Here is a 14,390-nt window from a genome sequence, read left to right as displayed (position 1 = left end):
TACCTTAAGCAGTACCTATTTCTTTAGTGCGGTGTAGATTTTTACACCGCTTTAAAAAAATACACCTGTAAGTGTGGATATTTACTTAAGTTATCTTACATTATTTGTTGATTTTTTTCAAAAGAAAATACTTAAAAAAGTGAATTGAAAAGACAATAAAAAACAGTAATGTTTGTAAAGTGCAAAAATCTTTTGAAAAACATTGTAGAAGAACTAGTACCATCAGTGTAGGCTGTGGTAGCACCTTTACACATCACCATTATTCACATGAATTTTTTCACCCTGTATCCCTCCTCATATATCAACTCCTTTGTAGGTTGACATCCCCTGCCCCACACCTAGAAACCTTGAATCCTCCCAGTCCTCAGATTGATGGACTAATTTATATACATCTTAAATTTTAAATATGTTTATAATCTTTGTGCAATGTATGGTTTGTCTGCATCTAAAAATTCTTTCTGGAAATAAAAGTATACTATTTTAAGAGTGTTAAAGGTAGTTTTAGATCGTTTTAGGTAATGTGGTCGAAGTAAATAGGCCTTATCCCAGATTTTCAGCATAAATAATAGTTTTGATAAATAATCATTAATCCTATTAGTGCTAGCAGGCAGTGAACATGGTTGTACTGTTAGTTGTCAGAAATGCAATTGGCATGCCCCTTGCCTGTCAGCATTTTTGATACTACCAATTTGTTTCTTGCTATATTTATTATTTTTTTATTTTTTTTTTTGGTAACTAAGGTCTTTGACTGCAGTCACCACCTGATTTCAACTTAGAAAAAAGCTTATAGGAAAAAGGTAAAATTATTCTATGCTGTATTTATTAGTTACATTAATGTTTTATAAGTTGAATATTCTGTTAAAAAAGCTGTTAAACACATATAATATAGCTAAGAAAATTATACAAATTGTTTTTAAAACTTTACTGTAGACATATGTATTATTAAAAGTATAATGCACTTTAAAATGTAACATTAAGATATTTACAGGGTGTAAAAAAGTCCTGCTCAGGCTTGATAATTCCCAAACGATTATAGGTAAAGTAATAAAACTAGGTACACCATTACTGCACCTATAATAATTCTTTTTGAAGTAACTACCATTTTTTGTCATGTCAGGGGGTTGGCCTGCAAGGAGTCAGAAGGAAATCTTAAATTAGAGCATAGGTCAATTAGTACATCAAATTAAAAATCTCTATTAGTAATGTGAACCTTTTCAGGTCAGTTTTGTGGCATAGGACTCTACTAATAGAGTAACCTAATAGTAGTACCTTTAATTTGATATACTGCTTGATCTATGCTCTAATTTAAGATTTCCTTCTGACTCCTTGCGGACCTTCTCCCTGATATGGCCAAAAAATGGTTGTTACTTCAAAAAGTACATTTTAGGTGCACCTAGTTTTATTGATTTACCTGTAATAGTTAGAGAATTATCAAGCATGTGCAGGACTTCTTTTACACTCTGTATAATAGTTCATTAAAAAAAATAATTTCCATGCCCAAATACATGTTATACTCTTTTTCAGTAAAACAAGTCAAAGTAGTAAACCAAAATATGAATGAAGAAAGAGAATAAAACAATGTGTGACCCATGAAATCTGTTGATTTTGTCATTCTATTTTGTCAGGAACTACAACAGCCATATTGTGTGTCTACTCCATGCACACTAACTCTAAAACAAACATGCACTGAATGAAACTAAACACTAATTATTGAAACTGACCTACAGAATACTGGTCACAGTAGGTATCCTCTCACCGGCCAACCAAATAGAACTGATTAGAGCCAGTAGTAAATAGCAATAGAAAGAAAGTCATGGCAGAAACAAGATTGTCACAAAAAAAGGAGGCGACGGGAGTGGGTCTTTTTTATTACTGGTTCATTCTAGATTAACTTCTTGAAACCATACTGTGAATCCGTATTGGTTTATTAAAAATCTCTAATCTGTTGTTTCATTTTTTAGAATTGGCACCAAAGGAGCCTAATTTCAACTGATGTTTGGCTTATTGGTTGGTTTGCCAATGTAATGTATGAAGCCTCAATTAGTTTTCTTTTGAGGAAATGAGTTTCCCGATGTATTATAGTAGCTTTATCCCAATTAATACAAATGGTCTACTACTAATGGTCTTCAGACTAACAATTTTATTTAACAAAATTTTACTGGTTGGATCCTCTTTTCCACCTTACGAACATGAAAAAAGCTTTATCCTTTTTTAGTCCGTTTAGAATACAGCAAACCAGTCCCGATACTTATTAAACAGACTCTATTTGTAAAAATCTGATAATGGGCAATATTCAAAACGATTAGTTATGATTTTTGGGAACCATCCCAGCTGGTATTGTGATATACTATTGGGTCTCATTAATTGGGAGGCATCATTAAGCTGTGCATGATGCAGTGTTCAAAACTAGACATGTAGAAAAACAGAGAAACAGAAATGGGAGTTGTGATTAGGGTAACGTAGTCGAACAGCAAATATGCAGTGCCAGTGTTTCTTCCTCCATGTCTAAAACTAGATAATGTCAGTGGACCCATTTAATATAAGTAATATTTCGGTATACTCTATGGACATTTACTACTCTCTAAGTAATGTATCAAATATAATGTTGTATTTTAGGTGGAGTATGCGATAACATCCATCAATGGAGGAGGATTGGATGAGGCGACTGGCACCTTCGCAATTGATAGTCACTCAGGAGTGGTAACAACTCGGCTACAGCTGGATCGTGAGCGTACTCAGGTCCGTGCTCATAAACAATTCTATATTTTAATTGATTTGTGAATTCTATGCAAACAACTGATCCATATTCAAATATATTTATTACTAAACAATGTAAAGAGGCAAAATGAGCTCTTTCTGACTTAACCTTTAGTAATGACTGCTACTAAATATAAAACAGCACTTAGCAAGTTAGAGAATAAGTAAGAATATTATAAGGGGGCTAAGATACATGCATTGTTTTATTAATTTATCTATATATTGAACGATTGTATGATATAGTAAGAGTCCCTCCATAGGGTATTTATTTGAAAGCTCATAGTGGTTTAACCCATTGCGGATTGTATTGTTTTGGCGCGCGGGCACGAATTAATTTACGGTCAGCGGTCGCACGAACAGCAATGATGTGTCACATCGTATCGCTCACTATTGTATACTAGAAAATTCAGCTGTGAAGGTATTCGTTCAGATGGAACATGGGCCTGCTCGGGTGATCCGCAATGGGTTAATACTAACCAATGTAATCCTATAATAAAAATACATTTCATTCATTAAATTTACCATGCAGCTGAGATGTACACTGTGGTAGATTACATACTGATTTCGATAAAGAGATTGTGATCTCGAGTAGTTCAACATTTTATTAAAACATTTAGGAACAATTAAGACAACAAGAGAAAACAGATTTTTAAAAGTGTAATAATGATTACAATATATAATGTTGGGAAGTCTATATACTTTTTTATTTGTTTCATTTACATCTAGACGCCATTATTTGACTATTATGTGTGATATGTGTATTATGTATCCAATAAAGATATAAAATTATCTGCTGGTGTAAAAATATACATTTTCTCTTTAATTTCATATAACTTTATGAATACAAAAAATCTTTTTTGATAATGTGTTTAAATCGATTGTAGTACTAAACTGAATGATGTTTTTATTATATGTAGTTTTCTATGTAAAAAATACAAATACATTTTTTAAAGAACTTTATGGCTTTATGTAATATTTTATATTATCTTTAGTTGATTATGAAAACATTACACAATGGCTAGGGTTAGATGACTCATTTATGATCAATCTATGTTCTCTCTGCAGGTGTACACTGTGGTAATCACAGCTACAGACCAAGCACTTCCGACTAACCAGCGCAAGTCCTCCAGTGTGACAGTTGTGGTGCGCATACAGGACGACAACGACAACTACCCCCAGTTCTCTGAGCGTACATACTCGGTCACTGTGCCGGAGGACACGGCCTGGAGTCAGAGCCCTATCATTGCCACTGTCAAGTGGGTATAACCTTGTGGCTTGGATTTTTCTTTGCCAGACTCTTGTTTAAATCCAGAGATTTGTCTGGAAAGTATCAATTTATAACCAATAAATTGATTTCTTTTGAATTTGGAATTGCAACCTTCTTGTGTGGTTGTCATATAGAGAATAACATTTTCTTTAATAAAGCGCATCCAATAAAATTTTTGTGATTCTTCTTTGATGATCTTGAAATTCTATTTCCATTTCAGCAACATTCCTTAAACTCATCTTTTTAATACACCAATAGATCCTTTGGTGCATTTTGTTGATTTCTTTCCATGTCCTTGAATGGACATTTCTTCAAAGTATTTTAAATTTTGTTAATAACAATTAGAGTATTTAGGAGTTGACAAAGTTGGTTATTCACATTTTACTAAGAAGTATTGGATGAATAAGATGGATTTATTTTCATGTTTCACTCTAAAATTTCAATTTCCATTAGAAAACCTGGTATAAAATTGAATGAATGATCAGTATAATATTGTCATGTTTTCATTACAAATTTTGATTGAGATTGGATGGAAAAGTGGATTTTTTCACTAAGAAATATTGGATAAAACTGGAAGGATGAGCTGGTGAATTGTCATGTTCCAATAATAACTGTTGTGTTAAAACAATATGACTAAGCTAGCAAATTGTGTTACAGTTGTGATTTTTCACAGTTAAGACCGGTTTCCTCACATTGTCTCAATTAATTATTCATTATAATTCTTAATTCTCATATTTTTTCATGAAGTACGGCTTTATCTTCTATGGTTCAATAATTTTTATCCAGTTATTTTTAATTAGGCAAAGGAAAGCTCCACAATTTAGACATTTAAACTATATAGCAAATTTCATACCATTTTCAACCGGAATAAGTCTAGAGACAAAATTATATTTCTGGAGCTTTAATTTAGTGTAGATGGAAAAGATAGAAACAATAGTACAAAGTTTAACTGAATTGATCGACATGGCATAAAACCAATCACTGCCTTAGCTATCCTTAATACCTACATACATACATGTAGCATTAGATAATCTATAACAAGTATGTAAATAAACATTAAATCAAAGTATGGCTCTGTTTAGTTAATAATATGGTAAAAAAACATGACAGTGCTATCTTACAGGAAGATATTGAACTGTTCAGTGGTCATATGACAAAATTCTAACAGGTCAATAATGGTAGTCAAATCTTACAGCAGACTATTTAGATATTCACAGTTATTTTAGGCTCAAATGATAACAAGTGAGTCTGGGGCTAGAACTAAATTATAATGTCAGAGTTCATTAACAAGCTATTGTGAACTAGTATAGGTATTATGCTTCTTCTGCTGGGTTTAAGGTAAATTATTAGAATGTACATTGCAATAAAAATGTTATCATTTGTTTGTGTTACGTTAAGTGAAAAGGTTTTTGTTGATAGAAATCAAAGGGCTAATCTCTAAAATTATATTATTGTTTAGTTACTGTAAAATTGTAGTCCGCAACTTTTAGAAGATCACAAATTCATATTACATTTATAATGCATAGTAAATTCTTTTTGTACTATTGTAATTTTTTAAGTTACTTTTGAGGTTATATTATAGTATTAAGGTATATAATACTGGGGTTTTTCAGGTTACGTCCAATTAACTTTTGCCAATTGGAGTTTATTTGTTCGTGCAACCATTGTTATTCTACAAGAATGTTTGTTATGCATATCAGTTGTGAACAAACTACAATACAGAAAAAGGAAAATATGAATGTGATGTTGCAGAGCAACAGACGCGGACGAGGGGCACAATGCTGCGATACGCTATGCCATCATTGGCGGCAACACACAAGGCCAGTTCTCTATCGACAGCCAGTCAGGGGAGGTGAGCCTCATGAAGCCTCTGGACTATGAAAACACTCGCAGCTTCAGGATAAACATCCGAGCACAAGGTTTGTGGTTGACCAATAATTGTTCATAATAGCCCAGAAGGAAGGTTCACTTCTGGCTGGTTTATACCTTCCAGTTGAACCTACACTAGGTACATCCAAAATCAGTGTTAATTATATCACTTATGGATGCCCAGGAACGGCACATCACTAACCCCAAATGTAGAGATAATGGAGTGGAAGGGTGGATCGATAGGTCTAGCCTACTGCGGAGGATGACCCTTGGAGTGGGTGTACTTCCCTCAGTGTCAAAGGCATTGCTAGCCTGAATATGAAAGAGTGCTGCCCCTGCACAATTTTACCGATTTTACTAGAGAGGCTGAAACAGAGCTGCCTCACCTTCTTCCAAGGTAACATGACTGAGATATATCCCTCCTCATGAGATTCCGACAGAAGGTGACTTCTACCACCCAACTCTATCCAACCTTAAATACCCTGTCACTTTTGAAGCAAGTGCAAAGGTCCTTTTATGAATAAGTGCAATTAGAAGTTTCTAAGCATCTTGTCCTAACTGAAAAAATTGTATGTAATTGTGTAGTTACTGTTTGTGCAAGTGAAGATGGATTTTGGTTGTGAAGAGTATTAACTATAAATTTATGATTTTTAGATAGTAGGTGACCTTCATTTCTTATCCGTACGTTTGTTTGACTTTGATTTTCAAAGTTGTTGTCACTGAGATATCAAGTAGTGATTACATCTGGGAGTGATCCTGTTGCCTATGTGGCTGGATACAAGATGTTGAACATAACCTACTCTATTCCAAGTGAAATAAAAGTAACTGGTTTTACAATTCAGAATTGCTGACATGATAGGAGAAATGTGTTTGCTTAATTCAAATTGTCTCTCTGCTTTTATTGGTTTGTAACAAGATAGCTGCTTTGAATCTAATAGAATTAATACCCCATCCTACAACTGTTGTATCTGTTCCAAATTGGGATATCTTCAATGTCTATAGCGTTGAGTCCAACATAAACTATGCATAAAAATGCATTGGACATTATAAACTAACAAAGATTTGCAAGTGGGTGGAAAATGAAACAAAATCATACTTGGAGTAATCAATCAGGAAACAAAATTCCAACACTCATAAAATATTGCTGAGGAGTTTATTTAGTACTTCACCAAGATACTTTAAAAGCTGCTAACCATGTAATTGTTTCAGAAGACAAGTGCAACTATTTCAAGATACTTTATTGTAGCAGGTGCCACATCAAGAATGTGATATCATTCCTTTGTTAAAAATAATCCTCCTGTAATATTGATAAGATATCTGCAAAATTAGTCATACACTGTGCTAAATTTCCATTCCCTTAACTGCAATAACCAACAAGTTGTTCAAAATTGTTGTTTTTCCATAAGCACTAAAAACAGCAAAAGTGTAAATGAAGATTAAAAAACAAGTTCCTATATTGATTACAAATTACAGTAGCACCTCGACCTCGGATCATCCAACTCCCCGGGTCATACGACCATGTCTATTTGCGCTTCTAGTCGAGCGGCGCACCAGCATTATCTGTCGTTAGTTTGTTTTCCTATCACAACAAGCAGACGTTTGTAGTCCTTTACAACAAAATGAGTCAGTTGCTAAATTAGCACCTGAAATAAAAACTGGATGTTGAGCGTGTAACAACCATTAAAGACTGGAAAAAAACTGAATCTCGAAAATTATTAAATAAGTAGAAAATTAACATGCTATAAAAATAAAAAAAGTGGTTTTTCCAGGAAAGTCATGAAGGGACTTCACTTTCAGAGCCCATTTTAAAAGAAAAAGCAATTTAGTTGCACAAAAATTTGGACGGTGAAGAAATTGAGTTTACAGGAAATAAGGGTTGGCTTTGTCAATTGAAAAATTTAAACATGTTACTTTAAATAAAATAATAAAAAAAATTGTATTCTTTATGTATTCATTTATATTACAGTACACCATATATTCTTAAGATACAGTGAAATATTTTAAACTTAAATAGAGCGTTTGTATCCTTGCCAATAGTTTAATTAATTCTCCCATGATTATTCGATCTTTTTAGCGTTTGGACCATCCTCTGGTCCCGTAGATGACTGATAATTGAGTTACTACTGAAGTGACCTATCTATAAAATCCCACCTTGTTTAAAAGTAATAGAAAACATAATCCTAAAAAGGCTTATTACTCATTTAAACTCATCAACAGAATGTTCTGACCTCTAGTCAACATTGCTTTTTCAAAGACAGGTTTACAACTTCAGCCAAACACATCTTGTTGAGTTTGTCATTGGTCACCTAGATGACCGAAATACATTACAGCCATTATGTTGAACTATTTCAAGACTGATTGCCTGGATCATGATATAATCCTGGATAAGCTAGAATCGGGGGTGAGAGATATTACAAAAAGTTGGTTCAAAAGCTACCTTACAGACTGAAGTGAAGTAGTGGAAGTGACTCATACAGTAAGTGTTGTAACATAAACAGCTAGGTCACAGCTACTACAGACCACTGAAGGAATTCTTCAAGAGTCAGTGTTGGGTCCAGTTTCATATTGCTAACTTTCCACACTACATCAAAGACTTCAGCTCAATAGTTAAATATGCCAATGACACCACCCTTTGGCTTAGAGATGAAACATCGAAAGTTTTATAATCAATGCATACTTGAAACTTAACATAACATACAATCCTAAACAACATACCGTACTAATGAAATAAAAACAAAACATATACATTTTGAAAGAAGAGTCTATCAAACTCCTGGCATACCCGATACAAACCTGGTGACATAGCAAATTTCATTGAACTATCAACATAAAACTTACCTGGACTCCACATATTTATGTAATCTGTAAAAATCTAACTTCAGCACTATATGTATTAAGAAAATAAAAGACATAATCAATTTAACTACTGCAAAAATAATTGCACTATTGTACTATTATCTTCTAGTTATTATGAAAAGAAATTAATGTATTAAATCAAAATCATTAATGTAACACTCCAATTTGCTGACAAGCTAATATAAATAATATATACTGTTGTTACTTCCTAATTTTAGGTAGATGTATACCAAATCAGCCAATTATTTGAATTGTATTGAATAAAAATAATATATCGTAATAATATATATATATATATATATATATATATATATATATATATATATATATATATAAATGTGCACTTAGTAGCACATTTAACACAGAGACAAAGTAATAAGTAAAGTTTGATAGAACCTAATTTGAATATTGTACTAATTACACAGCTATATATATATATATATATATATATATATATATATAGCTGTGTAATTAGTACAATATTCAAATTAGGTTCTATCAAACTTTACTTATTACTTTGTCTCTGTGTTAAATGTGCTACTAAGTGCAAATTTGGCGACAGCTAGACATCTCTTTTTAAATATTAGTTTAAGTCCAAGGGGGATTTTTATAGAGTGAAAAATCAAAAAAGTTAGCCAGAATATTTTAGAATTTGGGGAAAATAAGGATAATATTTATGAAACACAATCCAAATTTACCTGACTGTAAAGTGCTGTTGACATTTTTACTTAAAGTTCACTAAAGATGTAGAAACATTAGTTTGAATTTTTATTATTATTATATATAATTAATTTTTATTTATATAATTGATACTACAAATTGTAGCAGTGACAATTTTAAACCAGCTAATACACTATAAATACTATTTAAACACCGTTATAAAACAACCTTAACAAACAAAGCTGTGAATATTACACTTAAGATACTAAAAACTGGTTGAGTCTCTTTACATTGTGTATGACACTTTTACTGTAACTTAGAGAAAAACATGGAGATGGTCAGAAACATGCCTCAATGAGTCAGTTTTTCCCCAGACTAGACAGAAAACAACAAGGCTTCTATTTTGAAAAACAATTATGCAATATTTGCATTAACCTAGAAAGATTTTTCACTGAAGTAGATGTTTTATAACCAAAGAAATCCTTTAAGCTTACTTTTTTCATATGCATATATTTTCTTGATCAGGGTAAAAAATCAAAATCATCTATAACATCAGAAATATTGTTGACTTGAAGTAGATGATTTTTATTCCAAGTTGGATTTTGAGACCTATATCCTATTAATTAATATTATAAATGCAAAAGTTTGTGATGTTAAGGTATATTTAATACTCAATCTCAAGTTAATTTTGGGTACTCAAAAATAGTTTCATTTGACATTTTGGGACGAAATATTTATAGAATTGAAGAAATAAAAACAGAAGGACCAGGCAATAACATTACTCTACGAAACATTTAATGTGTAACTACAATTTTAGGAAACAAATGAGTGTAATGAGCCCATGATCATTGCAAATGGAATCATAAAGCAATGGATAAGACCTAAGTGAAATTTTTTATGGCAGAAAACCATTGAGAGGACGTGGGTTGTTTTTGCACTGAAGGGATATATGACACTGATTAGGTATATGAAAACTTATATATTTCCTAGACTGCAAAGAAGAATCTGGTGATACAGCGATCATAGATTGAAAAGCAAGGACATACAATGTCCTGCAACAGGTTTGGAGATGTTCACACCTTTGAGGAACTAATGGTGAGGGTATAAGGCCTAATAGCCCACGAATTAGGCATGCATGTCATTTTAGAGAATTCAAATAACAAAATATTGTGAGCACATCAAAAAGGTTTTTCTATCTCTAAGAACTTATGAAATGAAGAAGTAATTTGACAGCTCCTTTAGTTAGAACCTGATTAATCTCGAAATATTGTTTTCTTTATGACGTGGTCCGTGAAAATGTGAATGAAAATCAACATAAAAAAAAAATTGGCTGTATTCAATATACACCCTATTCTTAAATTATGCTTAATTACAAACCCCTAAATGATCAGTCCAAATCATACATAGTTGACAAAGTTTTGTATTTGACAGATGGAGGGAGTCCTGGCAAGTCTAATACCACCCTACTGCTGGTCAATGTGAAAGATATCAATGACAACACTCCTCGTTTCTACACTTCCCTCTTCCAGGAAGCAGTCTCCGAGAATGTTCCAGTCGGGTATAGCATCGTTCGAGTAAGTTCTGAAGCTTTATGACAAAGATTGTTAAAACCCATCAATACTTCAATGCATGTTTGTGAGGAAAATAGAGATAGAACCAGACTAGTCTAGTGCTGGGGTCTTTTACTCATAGAGAGTTTTTATTATAATTTTATATTGTCCTTGTAGTAGCTATGTTGATATGTGACTGTTTTGCCAGGTGCAAGCTTACGATGCTGATGAAGGTCAAAATGCAGAGCTGACATATAGTGTGAGTGGAAGGGACTGGGAGGGAGGCAGCACCAACGATCTGCCGATCACAGTTGACAACCAGACAGGCTGGATACATACCACACGTCTCCTTGATCGTGAGACACACGCCAAGTTTCAGTTTCAGGTGATGGAACGCTAACTTGTTTGTCGATTCTAGTTTGTATGATATTTCTAAGTTGACTCCTTTTCTTTCTGGCACTTATTTATGAGCACTGTATACTATCATATCTTCTGATTAAATAGAGTAGGTTTCTGCACAGCTTATTCATTGTCAGTACCAACTTCAATCTGGTGATATATGGTGGCCAAATGATATTAGCTAGCAAGATAGAGTTTCACTGCAGTTGGGATCCATTTCCTTTGGGTCTTGGAATTTAAAGAATTTATAGTAGTAATAGTGTATCATTCCTCAATTATTGTTTGGAATTGGAAAAAATATAGAGAGATGGAGCAAATATTGGAACTTAATAGGTGGCAGTAGAAATGGTTAACATATTTTTAGGAATATGGATTTTGGGAGTACCTACCTAATGGATTGGAGAAAACTTGTTGTAATGATTATCAATTAACAAAATGCTCACTGATTATTTTTAACACTTCCTATTAAATGCTACTAATAACTATAAAAGTTTGCTATTATGTGATTCTTATTTAATTTTATGTTAGGAATTATTTAATGAATGTTTTATTTTACTTATTGTTTTAGGATATCTATATTTAGTGTCCTAGATAATTTATTTTAGACACATTATTAGTCTCACCATATCTAAAAGGATTGGTAAAAATGGTATGTCTCATATTCTTCATTTAATCCGAAAAAACAACAAAATTATGAAAATCTGTTTGATAGTTATTTAATCACAGCTATTTTTCCCAAAAGCTTACAAATATGCAAAAAACAACACCTGGCACTTTATGCATATGATGTGGGCAAATGCCAGTGGCATTTAAAGGGTTAAGACAGTTGAACCAATATATTTTCTTTCAACATATTTTGTAACCCTCTGAGTCCTAGATTACAATCTGGTGGATAATTAGAATTGCATTTACTGTACTGCAAAACTGTCATGTTAAGTGCAGAGGATTATTGCACCAATAATAACACTGCTAACTTGATGCTCCCAGGTGCTGGCAACAGATGGAGGAATGCCTGCCAAGACGGCCACTGCCAGTGTGGTGATAACAGTGCAAGATGTCAATGATAATGACCCTGTGTTCAGCCCAAAGCAGTATGAAGCTGTGGTGGCAGAGGATGATCCTCCAGGCACCCCTGTCACTAGTGTCACAGCTACTGACACAGACGAGAACCCCAGGTCAGTCATTGATATTGTTCTAAGTGAGACTACCGTTACTGTTTCAGCAACACCATACAATGATTGTCAATGACAGCAATTATTGTTTAGTGGTTATGTTATATATTTATCACAGAAACAAGTGATCCTGTCTCCTTCAAATAGTCATACACAGTGGCTCATGGATCTCTTGAGCCATTTGATCAAATTGTTTGTACTGTTTTAAGGATAAATTAAGATTTTTGATGGCGTTTTCATAAGTATTTAGGTTTTTGTTAATGTGTCAGTTTTTACAGATTGAAATTTACAAATTGTACTTATATTTGTAAAATTTTAAGTTTGAGGAGAACAAAATTTTGGTTTTTTTTGTTCAACTTTCATTCTATTTCACCATCCCATACTATTAACACAGATTAAAATAAATCCCAAGTAAAAGACAAGTAATTTTAGATTATGTATTTAAAATTGTACTAATTGAGTAACATCTAACTTTTTAGGTTCACACTATGTTAAAACATTGCTCTTACAATGTATATTATCTTACAATATATTATCTACAACATCTTACAATTTATGTTCGAGTAATGTTTTGACATGGTGTGACCTGGAAAACTTAGGTGTTACTTTACACCGGCCACATAAGTCTAAGAATTAGGTATTGATAATGTAACTGTCAAACACTAATGGTGATGTATAACTGTGCGGCAGGCTGCACTATGAGATCACGGGTGGAAACGTGCGTGGCAGATTCACTTTAACTACTCAGAATGGCCGAGGACTGATCACAATTGCCCAACCACTCGACTACAAACAGGAAAAGCGTTTTATCCTCACTGTGAGTACTCCGACTACTGTCTACTTCCTGTAGGCACTTATTGCTTTCTCTCCCATACATGTATAACAGAAAGTATTGTAATGATCTAAAAAACTTTAAAATGATTTGTTTATTGCTCTCGGTTCCACCTTAATATAGCTTTATTAAGTAAAATGATTAAGAAAGAATACCAGACTCAACTATATGTCAAAGATCTCACATTCACTTTTCCTCCAGGTTCGAGCAACCGACTCGGGAGGGCGCTTTGACACTGCCACTGTGTACGTGAATGTGTCAGATGCTAACAACTTTTCCCCAGTATTCGACAATGCCCCATACACTGCCTCTGTATTTGAAGACGCTCCTGTAGGTTCTACCGTTCTCATAGTTGCTGCTACGGATGGAGACGTTGGTCAGAATGCCCAGGTGATTTACGGACATTTCAAAATTGTGTTGTGTTAAATTAATTCTAAATTTTCTGAAAATGTGGGTTAGAGCTAGGTAAAAACTTGTAATTGTACTCACTGTAAAAAGAATGATGTTTTATTTTATAACATGTAAACTAATTTTTCTCATTTATTTTCTCTAAAAGGTTTCTTCAATGAAATCTCACAAGATTATCAAGTGTTGACAAACTTGTGCATTCAGTCATTATAAGAGAAAGACATGTTAAATACATTCTAATACAAGTTTTGATTATGTCTCCAGATTACATATCTGCTCACAAGCAGCATTGGGGAGAATACAGACTTTGTAATCAATGCCCAGACGGGTGCTGTCACTACCACAAAGGCCCTGGACAGAGAGACCCAGTCTGGCTACTTGTTGACCGTGACTGCACGTGACAATGGTAACCCCCCACTGTCAGACTCGACCGATGTGGAGATATCTGTGGCTGATGTCAACGATAATGCTCCCAAGTTTCTAAAGCCTGCATACAGCGGATCTGTGTCCGAGGATGCACTCGTCGGCACCAGCGTCCTCCAGGTAAGTGTTGTCACTAATGAATGATGTACAACTTTAGGATTTATAACCAGGACAACCTGAAACAGGTTTTATGAAAG

General features: G+C 33.5%; 1 protein-coding gene across 1 annotated transcript in view; it reads left to right on the top strand.

Annotated features, from left to right (window-relative positions):
- LOC124365573 (protocadherin-like wing polarity protein stan) overlaps positions 1-14,390 on the top strand; it is a 112,749-nt gene that overhangs the window by 11,923 nt on the left and 86,436 nt on the right. Inside the window, exons 6-14 of the mRNA XM_046821569.1 lie at positions 2,617-2,739; positions 3,823-4,013; positions 5,777-5,943; positions 10,841-10,983; positions 11,168-11,344; positions 12,346-12,533; positions 13,221-13,347; positions 13,564-13,752; positions 14,035-14,313. Of these exons, the coding sequence (XP_046677525.1) occupies positions 2,617-2,739; positions 3,823-4,013; positions 5,777-5,943; positions 10,841-10,983; positions 11,168-11,344; positions 12,346-12,533; positions 13,221-13,347; positions 13,564-13,752; positions 14,035-14,313 (1,584 nt within the window). The remainder of the gene's footprint in view (positions 1-2,616; positions 2,740-3,822; positions 4,014-5,776; positions 5,944-10,840; positions 10,984-11,167; positions 11,345-12,345; positions 12,534-13,220; positions 13,348-13,563; positions 13,753-14,034; positions 14,314-14,390) is intronic.

This window comes from Homalodisca vitripennis, chromosome 1 (genome assembly GCF_021130785.1).
Source record: "Homalodisca vitripennis isolate AUS2020 chromosome 1, UT_GWSS_2.1, whole genome shotgun sequence".
NCBI lineage: Eukaryota > Metazoa > Arthropoda > Insecta > Hemiptera > Cicadellidae > Homalodisca > Homalodisca vitripennis.
The sequence above is the reverse complement of the archived record's forward strand: the minus strand, read 5'-3'. Positions and strand labels throughout refer to the sequence as shown.